Source organism: Nycticebus coucang, chromosome 7, assembly GCF_027406575.1.
Source record: "Nycticebus coucang isolate mNycCou1 chromosome 7, mNycCou1.pri, whole genome shotgun sequence".
NCBI classification, from domain to species: domain Eukaryota; kingdom Metazoa; phylum Chordata; class Mammalia; order Primates; family Lorisidae; genus Nycticebus; species Nycticebus coucang.
In genome coordinates, this window is record NC_069786.1 from 116,468,341 (window position 1) to 116,487,139 (window position 18,799).

Consider the following 18,799-nt stretch of genomic DNA (forward strand, 5'->3'; position numbering starts at 1 on the left):
TTATTTACTCACCCATGAAAACCTTTTAAAGTAGATATCAAGTGCTACCATTTTCAGAAAAGAAAACTGAGTTTGGGTGGTGCCCGTAGCTCAGTGGTTAAAGCACCTGCCACATACACCAGGGCTCGTGGGTTCAAACCCAGCCCAGGCCTGCTGAACAACAATGACAACTACAACAACCAAAAAAAAAACAAAAAAAAAAGCCATGGGTGGTGCCTGTGCTCAGAGGAGTAGGGCACTGGCCCCATATACCGGAGGTGGCTGGTTCAAACCCTGCCCAGGTCAAAAACAAACAAACAACAAAAAAAAACAGGCATTGTGGTGGGTGCTTATAGTCCCAGCTACTTGGGAGACTGAGGCAAGAGAATCGCTTGAGCCCAGGAGTTTGAGGTGGTTGTGAGCTATGACGGCCACAGCACTCTACCTAGGGCAACAAAGTGAGACTCTGACTCAAAAAAATAAAAAGAAAAAAAGAATATATATATATATGCCCTCTGAAGATAGTGTATTAATTATTTTTATATGTCATATCCATTATATTATTATTAATTTTGTTATATCAATTAGATGTTTATGTTTTTTGCTTGTGTTTATTTCCACCTCCACCCCCATTTGTGTCTTTATTTTGGTCTCTGTCTTTCATGGAAGAGACTTCCCTCAAACCTTGATTTGCTTCTTCATATTTGAGCAGAGGCTCTTAAAGGGCGACTGAATGATCACTAGAACTCCTTGGCTGGTATCTTCTTTGTAGGGTGACAAGGCAGAGGCACCCATCTTCTTGGGAACCCCCAAAGCCAATATCTGTGGAGCTTTTAGGCTGTTTTCTCTACTACAGAGAAGAACCAGTAGTGTCCATCCAGGGGAGCATAAGCTGGCTTCCAGAGCTCTCGAAGCCAGGCAGAGGAGGCTAAGGTTTCTCCTCCTCTCTACCCTCAGTGGTGTCTGAGGACCTGAAGCCCAGGGTCCCTCTGACTCATTCTCTCCACTGCCTGCTCTTTGCTGGGGTATGACAGGGGCAGTCACTTGCTGCTCAGGCTAGAGGAGGGAATCTGGGATCTAACTGCTCCCTACATAGACTTTAAATTTAAGCTCACCCTTCTGTTTCTAACCCTTCTTTCATCCCCACCTTCACAGGCACTGGACCCTCTAAGTCCTGAGCATTTTTGTGTCCCTCCAGTACTCATGGGCCTGCACCTGTGCATTGCATTTATTTATTATTTATTTATTTTATTTATTATTATTATTTTTTTTATGCAGTTTTTGGCCGGAGCCAGGTTTGAACCCGCCACCTCTGGTATATGGGACTGGCGCCCCACTCCTTTGAGCCACAGGCGCCGCCCTATGGTTTGCATTTAGATTTTAGCTTCCTCAGATCCTTGGTCATCTACCCCTCGTCTGTTAACTTTGTAGCTTTCAAATGTTTTTGTCATATCTCCATGTATTATTTGGCTTCTGTTTTCTTTATTCTCTTACTGTTTCTTTTTCTTTTTTTTGAGACAGAGTCTCACTATGTCACCCTCGGTAGAGTGATGTGGCATCACAGCTCACAGCAACCTCCAGCTCTTCGGCTTAAGCGATTCTTTTGCCTCAGCTTCCCAAGTAGCTGGGACTATAGGTGCCTGCCACAACACCCGGCTATTTTTTTATTGCACGTATTGCTGTTTAGCTGGCCTGGGCTGGATTTGAACCTGCCAGCTTTGGTGTATGTGGCTGGCACTGTAACCACTGTGCTAAAGGTGCTGAGCCTATTTTTTTGTTGTTGTTGTTGCAGTGGTCATTGTTGTTTTAGCAGGCCAAGCCAGGTTCGAACCCACCAGCCCCGATGTACCCCAAACAACGACGGCTGCAACCAAAAAATAACTGGGCATTGTGGCAGGTGCCTGTAGTCCCTACTTGGGAGGCGGAGGCAGGAGAATCACTTGAGCCCAGGAGTTGGAGGTTGCTGTGAGCTGTGATACCATGGCACTCTACCCAGGGTGACAGCTTGAGACTCTGTCTCAAAAACAAAAAAACATTCTGGCTCATGCTCAAGAGAGCGCTCCAAAGATTTTATATTTTGAGTTCTTCAAGGCTTTGGTTGTCTGAGTATTCATACAGTGGGAATGGGGAGAGAGGTAGTATTTATCTTTGTTTAGTATGCTCCATACAAGGTTCCTTGGAAATACTAAAGCCATTGATAAATGTAGAGAGAAACAAATGAATAAATCTCTTGAAACGAAGTGATTATCTCATGCTTGAAAAGAAATATTTAAAATCTGACAAACAAAATGAAAGCTATTTTTCCTTTTTTTTTTTGAGACAGAGTCTCACTCTTTCCCTGGGTAGAGTGCCGTGGCATCATAGCTCACAGCAACCTCAAACTCTTGGGCTCAAGTGATTCTCTTGCCTCAGCCTCCCAAGCAGTTGGGGCTACAGGTGCCAGCTACAACACCCAGCTAGTTTTTCTATTTATATGTGTATTTATTTATTTATTTATAGAGTGCCATGGCATCATAGCCCACAGCAACCTCAAACTCTTGGGCTCAAGTGATCCTCTATCCTCAGTCTCCCGAGTAGCTGGGACTACAGTCTCCCAAGTAGCTGGGACTACATTGGGCCCACCACAATGCCCAGGTACTTTTTAGAGATGGGGTCTTGCTCTTGCTCAGGCTGGTCTCAAACTCCTGAGCTAAGGAAATCCACTGGCCTTGGCCTCCTAAAATGCTCGGATTACAGGTGTGAGCTACTGAGCCCAGCCCTTAGTTTTTCCATTTTTAGTAGAGACACGGTCTCAGTCTTGCTGAGGCTGGTCTTCAGCTCCTGAGCTCAGGCGATCCACCCTCCTCACCCTCCCAGAGTGCTAGGATTACAGGAGTGAGCCACCACACCAGACCAAAATAAAAGCATTTAAAAAGTCCTGGAAGTAATTTAAAACAAAAACAAGTAGGCTGAGTGTGGTGGCTCACACCTACAATTCTAGCACTCTGGGAGGCTGAGGTGGGAGGATCCCTTGAGTTCAGTAGTTGGAGACCAGCCTGAGCTAGAGTGAGACCCTGTCTCTAAAAAGAATAGTTGGACATTGTGGTGAATGTGGGTAGTCCCAGCTACTTGGGAGGCTTAGGCAAGAGAATCACTTGAGCCCAAGAGTTTGAAGCTGCTGTGAGCTGTGATGCCTTTTAGCAAGGGCAAAAAGTGAGACTCTGTCTCAAATAAATAAAGTTTTAAAAAATGCCATAACGCCTCTGGGGTTAATGTCTTTTCAAGGCCACATTAGAACAACACCACATCAATTTCTGCAGGCTAACATTACAGAGCCATAAAGCCTGTGCTTTTATCAGTACTGGGTTGTATTGAGAGTATCAGACAATGGTCAAGTAGGCTTATTAGACAAAGTCTATCATCATATGAAAAAAACAGAACAATCATCTTTTTTGTCTTTTTTATAGTTTGGGATAAATTTTTCTTTTACACATGGATTGTGGGAATAAGGGAAGTTTAACGTCTTAAAGAAAAGTGGTTTTTTTTTTTTTCAAACTGCACGTTGAAACTCATTAATAGCCTATAATCCCAGCACTCTGGGAGGCCAGGGCGGGTGGATTGCCTGAGCTCACAAGTTTGAGACCAGCTTGAGCCAGAGCGAGACCCCCACTTCTAAAAAATAGCCTAGTGTTGTGGTGGGTGCCTGTAGTCCCAGATACTTGGGACACCGAGGAAGAGAATCTCTTAAGCCCAAGAATTAGAGGTTTCTGTGAGCAACAATGCCCCGGTACTCTACTGAGGGTGACAAAGTGAGACTCTGTCTCAAAAAAAAAAAAAAGCTCAGCGCTTGTGGCTCAGCAGCTAGGGCAATTCAAACCTGCCACATACACTGGAGCTGGCAGGTTTGAATCCAGCTGGGCCTGCCAAACAACAAGAATTGCAATAAAAAATAGCCAGGCCTTGTGGTGGGTGCCTGTAGTCCCAGTTACCTGGGAGGCTGAGGCAAGAGAATCCCTTAAGCCCAGGAGTTTGAGGTTGCTGTGAGCTGTGATGCCATGGCACTCTGCTGAGGGAAACATAGTGAGACTCTGTCTCAAAAAAAAGAAAAAAGAAACTCATTAATAGGATAGTGAGATGGGAAATCAATAGTGCATGAAAACAAGCATTAAAAAATGAAATATTGGCTTGGCACAGTGGTTAGGAGCTAGCCACATACACCGAAGTTGGTGGGTTCAAACCCAGCCTGGGCCAGCTAACCAACGATGACTGCAACAAAAATAGCTGGGCATTCTGGCAGGCACCTATAGTCCCAGATACTTGGAAGGCCGAGGCAAAAGAATAGCTTAAGCCCAGGAGTTTGAGGTTGCTGTGAGCTGTGGTGCCACCGCACTCTACCGAGGGTAACATAGTGAGATTCTGTCTCAAAAAAAAAAAAGAAATGAAATATTGTAGAATAGAATACCAGAGTGTATCAAACACAGTAAGGTCAAGTTTCAGTTTTGTGCCTATGTGTGTGTGTGTTGGGTATAAAATGCAGTTCCTAATGTGAGTAAAGGTTTAAAAGTTTGAAAACCACTGACTTAGATCAGTGGCTGCAAAGGGATCAAAATCATACACAATTGCTTAGAGCAAAAAGATTAAAATGAGGGTTTTGTCCTCAAGGAGGAAGTTGAGGAATGGCTTCTGGGTAGGCCACCAACACAGTGGGCTACAAAATAGATTTGACAAAATGGTCTTTGATCCTATTGCTCTCATTCTCAAAACCCAGGAGCTAAGATAAACGCTTTATACAATTTTCACAGTTGTGTGACTTTAAAAGATTCGACACCTGTTTCATTACTTCAAGCTTAGGAATGGTCCAAATATCATCAAAGTCATTCTTTATTTCTTTTTTGAGACACTAATTGACTCCCAAAGATCTATTCCCTTCCCTGACAAAAAATTAAAATTTATCTGGGCACATGTCTGGCCACCCAGTTAAAGACTGCATTTCCTGGGCGGCTCCTGTGGCTCAGGGAGTAGGGCGCTGGCCCCATATACTGGGGTGATGGGTTCAAAATCGGCCCCAGCCAAACTGTAAGGAAAAATAGCCGGGTGTTTGTGGTGGGCGCCTGTAGTCCCAGCTACTCGGGAGGCTGAGGCAAGAAAATCACCTAAGTCCAAGAGCTGGAGGTTGCTGTGACGCCACAGCACTCTACTGAGGTGGACAAAGTGAGATAGCTTCTCAGGAGCTACATATAATCATGTGACCAAGCTTCCCAGGAGCTACATATAATCATGTGACCAAGAGCCAGCCAATGCAACATGCCCCCAAATGCACATTCGGTCATGAAAGCAAATTCAGTCTGTAGTGAAAGCGAGTTGTCATGCTCTTATATGGAAAGGGTATGCATTCCTTTTGCTTTCCCCCATTCTATAACTTGGAAAAAGGACTCATCTGGGACCACATGGACAAAAGCAACACCTTAGTAATTCTGAGGTAATTTGAGGTCGCTGTGAGCTGTGATGCACTCTACCCCGGACAACAAAGTGAGGCTCTGTACACAGATTCTCTTGGCCTCGATTCCAGATTCCCAGGAAAGAACTGATTTGCCGTATGTAGCAAATGCTTCTGATGTCATATGACTGCATCTGCTGGGCCCATCTCTGACTTTAGCTACTGCTGTAGTGGACAGTTCCTATGAGTCCTAAAGGCTTCCCACCACAAAGCCCAGACTCAGTATTTCTATCTCAGGGTTTCCTCTAAAGCTGCCGTAGCAATCAACTTGCATACAAGTGTGACAGGCCCATGGGAGGACACAGTGCAGGATTTGCCAGATGACCCAAGTCAAGGCAATCTCAGTCACAGCTTAGACTTTTATTTGAGAACCAGAAAAGACAGTTTTAATTTTCACTAGCTTTAGCACTGTGAGGATGTAAAAGCAGACACAGAGGGAAACAGAGCCAAAAGTTGGAGATGAAAGGGAAAACTGAGAAGAGGGAGAAAATGACCCCTCATTTCCAATTGTCGTCTGACTTATCTCTCCATTTTGGAGGACACTGCTCAGCTTTAACCTTATTTCATCTGTTTACTTGTCCCATGTCCAGACTTATCCAATGAAAAGAAGGCACTCATAAGGGGTGAGAAGCACGTGAAAAGCAAAATGTGAAGCTGGAATACCTCAATCTGGAGCTTCTTAATGTAGGAGGACATCAATCTACAGACTCTCATAATTCATTCAAGTAACAGTTTATAAGCACTGAGAATATTCTAGGCTAGTGTTTTCCAAAGTATGGTACATGGGCAATCTGTGTCAGAAGTTCTTTGAGTGCTTCCTACTGAATTAGAATCTCCAGGATCCAAGAATCTGCATTTAAACTGCCTCGGTAGGAGATTCGAATTCACACTCAAGTCTGAGAAACACACTGTTCTAGGCACTGTTAGGTGCTGGGCCCTAACACAGAACAAGGTAGAAGTGGTCTTTAACTTCCCAGTATATTCCAGCTAGTTATAATGAAGTGCTTTGGGTGTTAAAACAGAAGCAGGGAGATTACATAGCAGGTGTGCTAGCTCAGACTGAGGAGAGCATCAAAGCTGAAATATGGAGGAAGGATCTGCAGCGCTGAAGAGAAATCTAGATGGCAGAGAAATTCAGGAATTGCCAGCTCCTGGAAAGTAAATGCAGGGGGAGGGTGTAGAGTGAGAACTGAATTGTGAAAGACCCTAAACCATTTCAGCCCAGGCCTCAGAGAGACCTTTCGTGAAGTTACGCCCTCGCCCAGAATCCTGAAGCCGGCAAGGGCCATCCATTCGCCTCGGGACAGCACCCGGCCTGGCGGAGCAGGGATGGGCGGGACTCAGCTCTGTCGGGACGCCCCCCAGCTGACAAGAGACTGCGCGGGACGCGCCCGACCTGCGTGATGACGTCAGTGCGCCCGCGCGCGCCGAGGGAGGAGTGGGAGCCGTGGGCCAGCCGGCGCTGAGGCTCCGGTAACACGGGCTGGGCGGGGAGAGGAAGGGGCGGGGCACGGAGCCCCTCAGAGTGCGGGGTCGTAGTCCGGACCCGGGGCGGGAGCCCTGGTGATGCTCAGCACTAGCTTCTTCTCCCAGCAGGCCCCGCCTGGCCTCGAGATGGAGTTTCCGGACCTCGGGGCTCACTGTTCGGAGCCGAGCTGTCAGCGCTTGGGTGAGGGGCGGAGCACGTGGGGGCGGGGCCGAGCGGAAAGGATCTTGGAGCTGCAAGTTCGGCCAGAAGAGTGGGCTCTGGGAAGAGAAATGCCAAAGAAGGGCGGGGCTCGAGGTTGGGGGCGGTGCTGAGGGGCGTGGCTAAGGCGGACTAGGGACTCTGTTGTTTAAGGCCGTATTTTCCTTCCCGAGTGGGAGGCTTGAAAGGTCCCTTTGGACCTGCAATTTGACCAATTCCCTGCAGATTTTCTGCCGCTCAAGTGCGATGCCTGCTCTGGCATCTTCTGTGCAGACCATGTGGCCTACGCCCAGCATCACTGTGGATCTGCTTACCAAAAGGTGAGGGGGCGATCCTGAGGTAAAAGCTGGCAGATGGAGGATGCATGCAGAACCCCCCAAATCTTTCTGCTTCACATTTCCTGTCCAATAACGGTATTGTCTTCCTGAGGCTCAGTCAGTGCTGGGGAACATTGTTTTCTTGGGTGTTTGTGGAGGCATAGTCAAGTTCTTTCAGGACTAGAGATTTGTTGGACTGGGCCACAGACTGACCCCTGCCCCTTGCCTGTAGGATATCCAGGTACCTGTATGCCCCCTGTGTAATGTGCCTGTGCCTGTGGCCAGAGGGGAGCCCCCTGACCGCGCTGTAGGAGAGCACATTGACAGAGACTGTCGCTCTGATCCAGCTCAGCAAAAACGTAAGGTAAGCACTGCAGGGGTCAGCCATGACCCAGTTGGGACTACAAATGTTTGGAAACATAAGCAGCTAATTCCTGTGATGGGGTTGGAGAAGGGAGTCAGTCTTTTTTTTTTTTTTTTTGAGACAGAATCTCACTATGTTGCCCTCTGTAGAATGCTGTGGCATCACAGCTCACAGCAACCTCAAACTCTTGGACTTAAGAGATTCTCTTGCCTCAGCCTCCCAAGTAGTGGTGACTGCAGGTGCCGGCCACAACACCCAGCTATTTGTTTTGTTGTAGTTGTCATTGTTGATTTTAGCTGGCCCAGGTCAGATTCAAACCTCCCAGCCTTGGTGTATGTGGCTGGTGCCCTACCCACTGGGCTATGGGTGCTGCCCTGGGAAAAAAAAATTTTTTTTTTGAGACAATATCAAGCTGTGGCCCTGGGTAGAGTGCTGTGGCATCATAGCTCACAGCAACCTCCAACTCTTGGGCTCAAGAGATTCTCTTGCTTCAGTTTTTCTATTTTTAGTAGAGATGGGGTCTTGCTTTTTGCTCAGGCTGGTCTCAAACCTATGAGTTCAAGCTATCCACCCACTTCAGCCTCCCAGAGTGCTAGGATTACAGGCATGAGCCACTGTGCCCAGCCCAGGGAGTCAGTCTTGGTAGAGACAAACCTTCCCACTTCACCTCAGATCTTCACCAATAAGTGTGAACGCTCTGGTTGCCGTCAGCGGGAAATGATGAAACTGACCTGTGAACGCTGTGGGCGGAACTTCTGCATCAAGCACCGTCACCCACTGGACCATGATTGCCCTGGGGAGGGACATCCAACCAGCCAGGCAGGGTAACTGCAACCAAGTTCTCTACTTGACTTTAAGATCATCCCGTCCTAGCTTTTTTTTTTTTTTTGTAGAGACAGAGTCTCACTGTACCGCCCTCGGGTAGAGTGCCTGGTGTCACACAGCTCACAACAACCTCTAACTCTTGGGCTTACGTGATTCTGTTGCCTCAGCCTCCAGAGCAGCTGGGACTACAGGCGCCCGCCACAACGCCTGGCTATTTTTTGTTGCAGTTTGGCCGGGGCTGGGTTTGAACCCGCCACCCTCGGCATATGGGGCCGGCGCCCTACTCACTGAGCCACAGGCGCCGCCCCCGTCCTAGGTTTTTAAACACCCTAGCATCCTCTCCTAAGCCTTGGATGAAATGGAAATAAAGCTTCGTAAAAAAAAAAAAATCATTCCATCCTTTTGGAACTGACTGAACCTCTATCATTACAAGCTGGGAAGCTTCAACCCTATCCTTGTTGGCTAGGGGAGTCTTTTAGTATCCTTTTCAAGAGCATATTTTTCCCACTATTTGGAGGAATTCCCCTCCTAACTTCCTGAGAAAGGGTTGTTCTTGGAGGCATGCCAAAAATGTCTCTTCCCTACAGACTTGCTGCCATCTCCAGAGCAAAAGGTCTGGCTTCTACAAGCACCATTCCCAGCCCAAGTCGGACCTTGCCTTCCTGTACCTCTCCTAGCAGGTAGGCCTGCCTGTTCATCCTTTCTCCCTTTTTTTCCCCTTCACATCTCTGACCTCAAACCTCTTAAATATCTGCCATAGAGCCACAACCCAATCTCCATCCTGGACAGCCCCTCCAGTGATTGCTTTGCAGAATGGCCTGGTGAGTTGGGCAGAGGTTGAACAGACAGAAGCAAGCACAGAAGCCAAGTGCCCTGAATCTGTAGTCTTCTACCCGTGTGTAAGAGAGTAAAGTCAAAGAAAACTGGTTTTCTTTCTCCCTTTACAGAGTGAGGATGAGGCTCTGCAACGAGCTCTGGAAATGTCCCTGGCAGAGACCAAACCCCAGGTTCCAAGGTATCTATTGTCTGGTGACAAGAGAGAGGGTAGGCTGTGGGCAAGGGCTCACTTGGTGGTGGTGGGGGGAACATGCTGACCTAATGCAAAATAATCATTGGCAACTTGGACTTAAAAATTAACTGTATGACTTTCTTTTTTTTTGGCCGGGACTGGGCTTGAACCCACCACCTCCGGCATATGGGGCTGGTGCCATACTCCTTTGAGCCACAGGCACTGCCCCTTAACTGTATGACTTTTGTGAAGTTCTTTAACCCATAGAACCTTCATTTTCTGTATAAAATTAGGTCAATACTAATACCCACCTTGCAGGGTTGCTGTGAAGATTGAGATAATACCCAGAAGTGCTCAGCACCATAGTGCTTAACACACAAAGACCAAATGGTCACATTTTAGATATTACCATCATCCAACTTAAGCTATTTCTCCCTCCCAGTTCTCAGGAGGAAGAAGACCTAGCTTTAGCACAAGCACTGTCAGCCAGTGAGGCAGAATACCAACAGCAGCAGGTATGAGGATGGGGTCCTGTGCTAAGAGGCAATAAGAAGTTGGGGGTGGAGATTCTGGGGTAGGAGTTCTTCTAAGTGGTGATCTTTGGAATGGTGGGTATCCTTTTGTGTTCAGTATGACTTCAGCCCTTGCTGATCTGCACTCTGAAAGAAGGGCCATCTCATTTCCTTAATGTCATACCGTCTTCCTCTCCTTTTCCTTTCCTCGCTCCAGGCCCAGAGCCGCAGCTTGAAGCCGTCCAACTGCAGCCTGTGCTAGGGCCTTGGGCTGGGGAGGGAGGCTCGGCTGAGCAAGACTGTGGCCCTCACATCTCTAGGGTACACAGGGAGAGGAGGCCCGGAGCAGCAGAGACAAGCAGAAATAATGTGGAGGTGGCCTACAAGAAGCCTATGGAAGGAAGGCCCTACTAGCGTTCCAGCTGCATGGGAAGAGAGCAGCTAGCACCTGTTCCCTGGTAGGGCCCTCAGGGGATGTTGCCAGGCCCCGCTCTAAATTCTCTTCATCATGTTGTCCCCCTAATGCTGGGGCCGCCCCCACATGTAGTGGGCAGGGAGAGGCCTGGAAAAAAAAATAAAGGATCTCAGCAGTCAGTAAGACACACAGGTGGTGTGGTTCTTTCTCCTTTCCAACCCCAAACAGAAGTCTTGGCAAGAATGCTCACCTGACGTTCGAGGCCCACTGCCATATCCTACTCAGAAAGTCATCATGAGCCTCACACAGTCCACACTTTTATTTTCTCAGACAGGGCTCTTCTGAAGGGTTTCTTCCCTCACTGTAGCTAGCACCAAACCCCAAGACCCAAATGAATTAAACCAGGGAAAAGGTATATATTTTATTCCCCTCTGAATTAGCTTTGAGAAGGAAGTATCCATAACTTTTGTCACCGGGCCATGTTCTGGGGCTGAATGTCTTCAGAGACTTCTTCCTGTCCCTGCTGCTGCAGCTGCCACATACCAGCATACACTCCACCTCGGTACAAAAGAGCCTCATGCCTGGGCAAGGAGGAAAGTATAAGCCAAACCATCAGTTTTATTCCAAGGCCCCTTGCCTCCAGCCCAGAGGACAGAAGGGATGAACAGGGGAGATCCCCTCCAGAAGCTCTGGCACTAATCCCATATATCTCTTACTGTCCTCTCTCCACAATGCAGCCGTCCTTAATGACAAGGATCTGGTCAGCGTTGACCACAGTTGAGAGCCTGAAAAGTCATATCAGTTACTCAGTAACCCATCAAAGTAGGCCCATGATGCCAAGTGCCCCAAATCTGTAGTCTTGTACCTGTGTGCAACAACGATGGTGGTGCGCTTAGCACAGACTTTGGCTAAAGATGCCTGGATGGCCCTCTCATTAGATGTATCCAGTGCAGATGTTGCCTACAGAGAGGTCTGGGTAAAAGTGCTCTTGCCACTCAAAACCCCCAATGGAAGGAGGATGCAGGCTGCTAGCTGAGGGCTCAGGGCTACAGAACATGGCTTGAGAACTGCCAAGTGTTTCTGTGAAACATGGACTTGTGATATCTATCGGGAGGAAGCAGTGCCTAGCAGGAATGGCTTGGGCACATTCAGTAGGAAGGAGGAGAGAAAGTTGCCCAGGACTCACTTCATCCAGCAGAATGATGTTTGGAGCCTTGAGAATGGTGCGAGCAATGGCGACACGCTGTTTCTCCCCACCACTCAACTTCAGTCCCCGCTCGCCCACCTGTGTCTCATAGCCTGTGGGTATTGCCCACCATCCCTAAGTTAGTCACACATAAGAAATGTGGTTCCTTTGACCAGACAGGCAAGGAAGGGATGGAACAGGGGTCAGAGGAATTAACAGGACCATACCCTGGCAGGGAAGGGGATTCTGCAGAGCAACTTCACCTTCAGGGAAAGCCATAATGGTGTCATGGATGCCTGCAGCTTGAGCAGCAGCTTCAACCTCATCATTGTCAGCTGTGACACGGCCATAACGGATATTGTTGGCAATGGTGTCATTGAAGAGGACAGTGTCCTGGGGCACGACTCCGATATGAGACCGGAGAGAGGTCTGAGTCACCTGGGCAAGAGACCACACACCTTGACCTGTGAGATAGCTCCCCAGGCCTGGGAGGATGGGCTCACAGGAAGCCCATGGGATAAGAGACCCCAAGTAAGAATCCTGCCATCACTACCCAAATCCTAAATGTATGGGCCAACTGCTCAAACTGTTTCCCTATATATATAAAAAATAAATAAATAAATGCTTTCTCTACCAGCCTCACCACACTGCTACAGAAGATCTTTGTACTTTGGCACCAAACAAATCATTCATAGGACTGCTTTACTTGTGTAACTGCAGGTTATATGCTGCTAGAAGGGCCTCAGCTTTTTGTAAAGGTAATACCTCCTACTCGCTTTGGACATGCAGCCCTTACCATTCTTCCACATACAGATCCCTAAATGACAATCTTCTCCCAAGCGACCTTACCTGTGAAATGTCTTGCCCATCTATTCGGATACAGCCAGAGCTGATGTCATAGAAGCGAAACAGCAGACGTAAAATTGTGCTCTTCCCTGCCCCAGATGGGCCCACCTGTTGCATTGGAAAGAGAAGAGGAAGTTCTCAGATCCAATGGCTTTTAAGGCTTTATCTCCAAGAGGCCACCAATGTCCATGGAAACTATAACATTCAGTCCTGTCTGGGATAGGATGTTGCCTGTTATGACAAGGCTTTCTGACCCCACAGCATGGGTCAAGAGTCACCATGAGCACTGAATGAGGGAAGCTTGAGAAACCTGAGCCAAGTGGCTTTGTCTTTTCTCACCAGTGCCAGTGTCTGTCCAGGCATCACAGTGAAAGAAACATCCTGCAGGGTCTCCCGTCTATAAGGAAACAAAGGCACAGTCAACAGACTCTTGTCACTAGAGCTGTTGTACCCCTCTCCTGGCCTGGCTCTAGTCCTAGGTAGCAGTGGGCAAAGAAGTAGGGAACGCAGGAAGGCAGTGTGCAAATGGACCATAGGAAAGGAAAGAAGGCAAAGGGGAGGGCTCACCCATCAGTGTAGCTAAAATGCACATTTTCAAATTCAATCTGGCCCTTCTGAAAGTGAAGAGGCCCTGCTCCAGGAAGGTCCTTCACCTGGAATAATGCCACCCACTCAGTGCTGCTGTTGCTGACCTGGTATTCTCTAGGCACAAGAATTACCACATAGCTCTTCCTACCCCACACCCCACTCCTCTCTCTTCACTCACTTCTATCTCCTCTCTCAGCAAGTCAAACATGTTCTCCATGTCAATGAAATTGGTCTGGATCATCCTGCGAGAAGAGTGCTCATTAGAGCTCCTCTGAGTAGCCAGAAAATAGCAGTATATTCCAGACAGGTGAGGGCCAGGGGTCAGGTTACCTATAGTAGGTACCAAACCAGTTGAGAGGCATGTACAGCTGGATTATGTAGGTGCCGAAGAGCACAAAGTCCCCGACCTGTGAAATCCAGAGAAGGTGACCATGTCACAAGGAGCCTGCAGGCTTTTTCTGTCACTCACTCCACTTCCCACCCAAGAGCCTACATAGGCCCCAGGCCCTTCTCTCCTGTCCCCCACTCTCCTGTCCATGATTCTGCCTCACCTGTAGCTTCTGCTCAGTGACAAAGTATGCACAAAGCAGAGACCCAGCAAGGAGCCCGAGTCCAATCACCAGATTCTGGGTCTGATTTAGTACAACCAGTGAAGCAGTTGACTTCCACTCCAAACCCTGAGGGCAGTAACAAAAGATGGAGGAATGTCCCATACACACCACCATTTAAACGCATACCTGGGCCCAGGCATCTTTGACTTCACCACCTGAATTTTGCTCCTGGCCATGGCAAGTCCACCTAGCAGCTCAATGCTCTCAGAAGGCCTCAAACTAGCATCCTCACCTGATATTTGTTTTTTGGTTTTTTTTTTTGTAGAGACAAGAGTCTCACTGTACCGCCCTCGGGTAGAGTGCCGTGGCGTCACACGGCTCACAGCAACCTCTAACTCTTGGGCTTACGCGATTCTCTTGCCTCAGCCTCCCGAGCAGCTGGGACTACAGGCACCCTCCACAACGCCCGGCTATTTTTTTGTTGCAGTTTGGCCGGGGCTGGGTTTGAACCCGCCACCCTTGGCATATGGGGCCGGCACCCTACTCACTGAGCCACAGGCGCCGCCCCTCACCTGATATTTGATGATGGCCTCTTGATAGCGGTCCACTTCATAACCCTCAGCGTTGTAATACTTCACCTGATGAATTCAAACCACTGCTATTTGGCATTGGCACCACACCACAGCAATCAGATCCCTCTCTCCAAATCCCCAATCCCTCCTTCCTGATTTTCAACATCACACTCACAGCTCCTCCTTAGCCCCAGGGATCCCAGCCACATTCCTCCATATCACACTACTACCACAGGGGCCTGTTACCGTCTCAAAGTTTAGCAGAGAGTCCACTGCTCGTGCTCGGGTAGCATTCTCCTGTGTGTTCATAGCCCGGCGAAACTTGGCTCTCCACTCAGTGACCACAATGGTCAGGACTGGAGAGTGACAGGAGGAGGGGAAGGATATCACCACAATAGTAGAGTTCAAGTGTGATATCCACTACCTGCAAGGCCTCCAGTAAACCTACATTAGAGCCTAGGGACCCAGATCCAAGGGCTGAGAGCCTTGAGCTTGCTGAGGTAAGGAGATGTGTCCAAGACATCTTTGCAGCCTATACAAAGCGTTGTGTATAGAAAATGCTTCTGGTGAACACATGAAGGCAAGCTGTATCTTGTCACACAGATGAGGTTCCTCTTTGACCTGCATTCACACTGGGGACCTAATGTGAAAGAATGCCTTTCCCTAGCTCTTCACCTAGCTTAAGATCAACTTGATAGATGAAGAGACCCACCATCACAGCATGAGCAGTAGAAGCCCATTCATGTCCACTGATCTACAACCTTCCAAAGGTGGGTCACCTGAGCAGGGGCAGAGTTCATGCCCGAGGGAGTCCCTATGTAGTTCAGGGAGCTGGGATCACCCTGTGGTGTTACTCACTGAGGTAAAGACTCATGCACAGGAACACAATGAGGCCAAACCAGGCATTGAAGAACATGCTGAAGTAGATGATGCCAATGATGATATCGGCCAGCGTGGGGATGATATTGAACACCAGGTAGCTAGGAAGGCAAGTCAGGTGACAAGGAAAGGTTCAGGGGCTCAGACACAGCAAACCTGCCTCTAGGAGTTTCAGTGTACTGTTTTGTTTCCAACAACTATAGACTAGACCCAATCTAAATTGATTCCACCCTCAAGAGGTAGATAGCTAAATCCACCATAGCATGCCCAATGACAGAATTCTCTTTAGTGATTATAGGAAATGAGATCTTCATGCATAGGTGAAAATATATCTTTGTAATATCTTACTAATAAAGCAACATCAAGAATGATACATGTCATGATACCATTTGTTTTAGGGAAAACCTCCATAATACTGCACATACAGTATGCATTATATGTAAACATGCAAGAAAGCAGAACTCAACATACTAAATAGAATGGGAAGCTCTGGAGAAATGAGTGACATTCAAAAGAGGTTTGCGGTCTGTTATTTGAATCATTATGAGAGCATGTATACAATAATGCTACAATTAGGAAAACTTCAAAGCTGGAGAGACAGCTCCTTGGGCTGGGTCTGTTCTACTGACAGCCCCCCATCCCTGCCCCTCTATCCCCACCCTCCCACAAGCCTTTTCCACTAGGGTGGCACCTCAGCAGCCCTGTGACACTGGACGTGCCCCGGTCCACGATCCGAAGCACCTCCCCTGTGCGGCGCCCCAGGTGCCAGCGCAGTGAGAGCTCGTGCAGGTGGGAGAAGAGGCGCAGCTCCACATGCCGTGAAGTGAACTGCTGCACCCGGATCCACAGGAACGTGCGCAGGTTGCTCACGAAGCCTGGGGGGGAGCCAGGGGAGGCCTCAGCAGGGCTTGGGGGCTGAGGGACGTCAGCCCAGCACCAAGATGCGAAAGATCTGAGAGAACAAAGGGGCCTGGGGGAGGAGTGCTCTAAGAAGCATGATGGCAGGGGATGTCTGTGGAGGGGCCAACACCAAGCAGGGCCAGTGAAGAGTCACTCATACCTGTGCTGCCAGTGCCACCCCCCTGTAGGAACTTGAGGAAGACATAAGTGGTAACAGTCCAGGCCAGGGAGCTCCAAGGTTCCTTCTCAGTCAGCAAGTTCACTATAGAGAAAATAAATCACAGCTCACTTATGGCACCCAGGGCTCTCTAGAGGCAAAACTGTCCCAGATTCTTTCTGATCATCCAGCTCCCAACTCTGTCCCACCTCCCTAAGAACTGCCCAGCCACTAGGCCAAGGTAGGACCAGCATTTACTGAGCTGGTGCTCCTTCTTCCTCTCACCAATGTCCCTATAGAAGATGGGCACCAACACGTTGAGTGCCCGGTCCAACCCCATGAGCCCCAGGCAGATGAGCACAACCAGCTGCAGAGCTGGACTCCCCCGAGGCCACAGGTAGCCACTCAGTAGGCGGAGCTTCCTGCCAAGGTCTCTCCAGGTAGACCCTTGCTCTGTTGAGTGAACCTAGGATGGTGAAACACACAAGGGAGGGGAGCTCAAAAAGTACACTAGCCAGAAACCCTCTATGGAAAATGTATCGGGTTATAGCTCCCAGGTATCTTAGACTTGTAAGTGATTGCTGATGTGGTCAGAAAAACTTGGCTTGGCACCTGTAGCTCAGCGGCTAGGGTGCCAGACACAAACACTGGGGTTCAAATCCATCTGAGGCCTGCCAAACAACAAGAACAACTGCAACCAAAAAATAGCCAGGCGTTGTGGTGGGTGCCTGTAGTCTCAGCTACTTGGGAGGCTGTGGCAAGAGAATCGCTTAAGCCCAAGAGTTTGAGGTTGCCGTGAGCTGTGATGCCACAGCACTCTACCCAGGGCAACTGTCTGGGTAGAGACTCTGTCTCAAAAAAAAAGAAAGAAAGAAATAAAAGGTCACAAACAGATTTGGGAAAGTAGTAATTCATTATGGGGGGAATGGATAATGACAAGCAATGAAATTAAGATAGACCTCACAGTAACGGGTATACCTGGCTCCTTTCTACATCTTGTTCCTCTTCATAAATCTTCAAGGTGTAGGGGTGGGGACGAAGTCCAGGGGCCCAGAGACCCAGGATAAAGAGCCCACCAGAGACCACATAACGCAGCACCCACAGGCTAAACTGAACCTAGAATGAAACATACATGTGGAGAGTATCATGGAGGGCCAAAATTCCATTGTATTACTACTCATAACAGGGCTGGGACTGGAATAGGGAACACACCCAGCTTCTCAGGAGGCACCTTTAAGCACTTATAGGCTTTGAAAAAAAAAAAAAAACCCACAGTGACTCAGCATAGACACACCCCACCAGCTGGCTATCAGCTCCCAAAGCTTGGAGCCAGTACGACCAGACACTCAGTACTTCTTCCCAAGCCCTACTCTCAAATGTTTCCCCTCTCCCACAGGGTCCCTTACCTGCTGGCCCAAGTCCTCCCTTTTCCACCACCACTGTGGGCTGTTCCAAGACACCAGGGCCAAGTTCTCGGCTGTAAACGCCACAGTCCAGAAAAGCAGAAGACCTGGGCTGTGCTTGAGCTTGATCCAGACGCCCATTGCCAGATTCTGTCGTGCCTGGCTCCGTTCCACCATGAGCAGCCACAGACCACAGGCGCTGGCCAGACTCTCCAGTACCGAGGCCAGCAGTAAGTAGCCTGGCAGCGGAGTCCCCCGAGCAGTGCCCACCCGGCCAGCCAGGCGGGCTAAGGGCAGTGCCACCTGCAGTGAGGCCAAGAGAAGCTGCAGCACATAGGAAGCGACACGCGGGCCTGCCCCCAAAGGCAGCGGGTCAGCGCCGACTGGCTGCTCTCGATGCTTGCAGGGAAGACCCAGCACCAAGGCCAAAGCCCCCAGGGCCATCAGCGTGGAGGGCAGGAGCGTGAAGAAGAAGCAAGGACTCAGGCCGTTCTGTGCCCAGGTGGGACCCACCGGCCCTTCGGCCTCGCAATAGTTGCCCACGGTCACCATGGCAATAAGTGAACGCCGTCCGAGGCTGCAAGCACTGTGGGACCGGAGAATGGGATCGGCAATTCAGAGAGGGATGCGGACGCCGGGCTGCCTCGCATCATCCAACCCCTGGGATCGCGGGGGTCGCGGGAGGGACACACGTGGACCCGGCCTCCCCACCCACTCGCCTCGCGCACGCGCGCCACCACGCACTCACGCAAGGCACGCACGCCGTCTCCGCCGTACCCCCCTCTGGCTAGCTGCCGGGGACACTACTGCCAATTCCAGGCCTACAGGAGTGTTTGGTGTCCGACCGCGTCTCTCGGCAGCCCCGCCCACTGTGCCGTCCCCACCCCTATCCAGGGTGCCTATGGGCCAGATGTCCCCGAAGGGCGGGGGCAACGGTGCACGTGTGGAAGGCAAACTAGAGGGACAGAAGCGGCTTGGTCACGTGCCCAGGGCGGGAAATCTGACAGCGCGTCGGCCTGGAGACCTTGACTTCTACAGAACCGTGGGTCGGAAACGGCCCTTTCGCTATCTGGCTAGCGCCACACAGCCGAGCGACAGAATAGGTCCGTTTTCTTCCAGATCCCTGCCTAGTC

At 49.4% G+C, this 18,799-nt stretch overlaps 2 protein-coding genes across 8 annotated transcripts; one reads left to right on the top strand and one right to left on the bottom strand.

Moving 5' to 3' along the window:
- Positions 1-6,851: 6,851 nt before the first annotated feature.
- ZFAND2B (zinc finger AN1-type containing 2B) lies at positions 6,852-10,770 on the top strand. 5 transcript variants are annotated; one of them, XM_053597031.1, is made up of 10 exons: positions 6,852-6,928; positions 7,049-7,124; positions 7,368-7,462; positions 7,692-7,823; positions 8,496-8,647; positions 9,236-9,328; positions 9,409-9,469; positions 9,596-9,663; positions 10,100-10,172; positions 10,490-10,770. In XM_053597031.1, exons 2-10 carry the CDS (start codon positions 7,070-7,072, stop codon positions 10,535-10,537), a joined length of 777 nt encoding a protein of 258 aa, XP_053453006.1. In that variant the 5' UTR covers positions 6,852-6,928; positions 7,049-7,069; the 3' UTR covers positions 10,538-10,770. The 5 variants fall into 5 exon arrangements, with proteins under 5 accessions (XP_053453006.1, XP_053453008.1, XP_053453009.1 ...); XM_053597033.1 differs by having other exon boundaries at positions 6,864-6,928; positions 7,052-7,124; positions 10,387-10,770; XM_053597032.1 differs by having other exon boundaries at positions 6,872-6,928; positions 7,052-7,124.
- Positions 10,771-10,888: 118 nt separating this feature from the next.
- ABCB6 (ATP binding cassette subfamily B member 6 (Langereis blood group)) lies at positions 10,889-18,708 on the bottom strand. 3 transcript variants are annotated; one of them, XM_053597018.1, is made up of 20 exons: positions 18,415-18,708; positions 17,670-18,252; positions 17,242-17,379; positions 16,549-16,729; positions 16,267-16,368; positions 15,898-16,081; positions 15,186-15,307; positions 14,574-14,683; positions 14,328-14,393; positions 13,756-13,881; positions 13,535-13,611; positions 13,383-13,446; positions 13,184-13,269; positions 12,956-13,013; positions 12,620-12,724; positions 12,034-12,208; positions 11,771-11,883; positions 11,450-11,544; positions 11,301-11,369; positions 10,889-11,165 (listed from the first exon to the last, which is right to left on the bottom strand). In XM_053597018.1, the coding sequence occupies exons 2-20, from the start codon at positions 18,216-18,218 to the stop codon at positions 11,054-11,056; spliced, it is 2,532 nt and encodes an 843-aa protein (XP_053452993.1). In that variant the 5' UTR covers positions 18,219-18,252; positions 18,415-18,708; the 3' UTR covers positions 10,889-11,053. The 3 variants fall into 3 exon arrangements, with proteins under 3 accessions (XP_053452993.1, XP_053452994.1, XP_053452995.1); XM_053597019.1 differs by having other exon boundaries at positions 18,411-18,708; XM_053597020.1 differs by having other exon boundaries at positions 18,386-18,708.
- Positions 18,709-18,799: the final 91 nt, after the last annotated feature.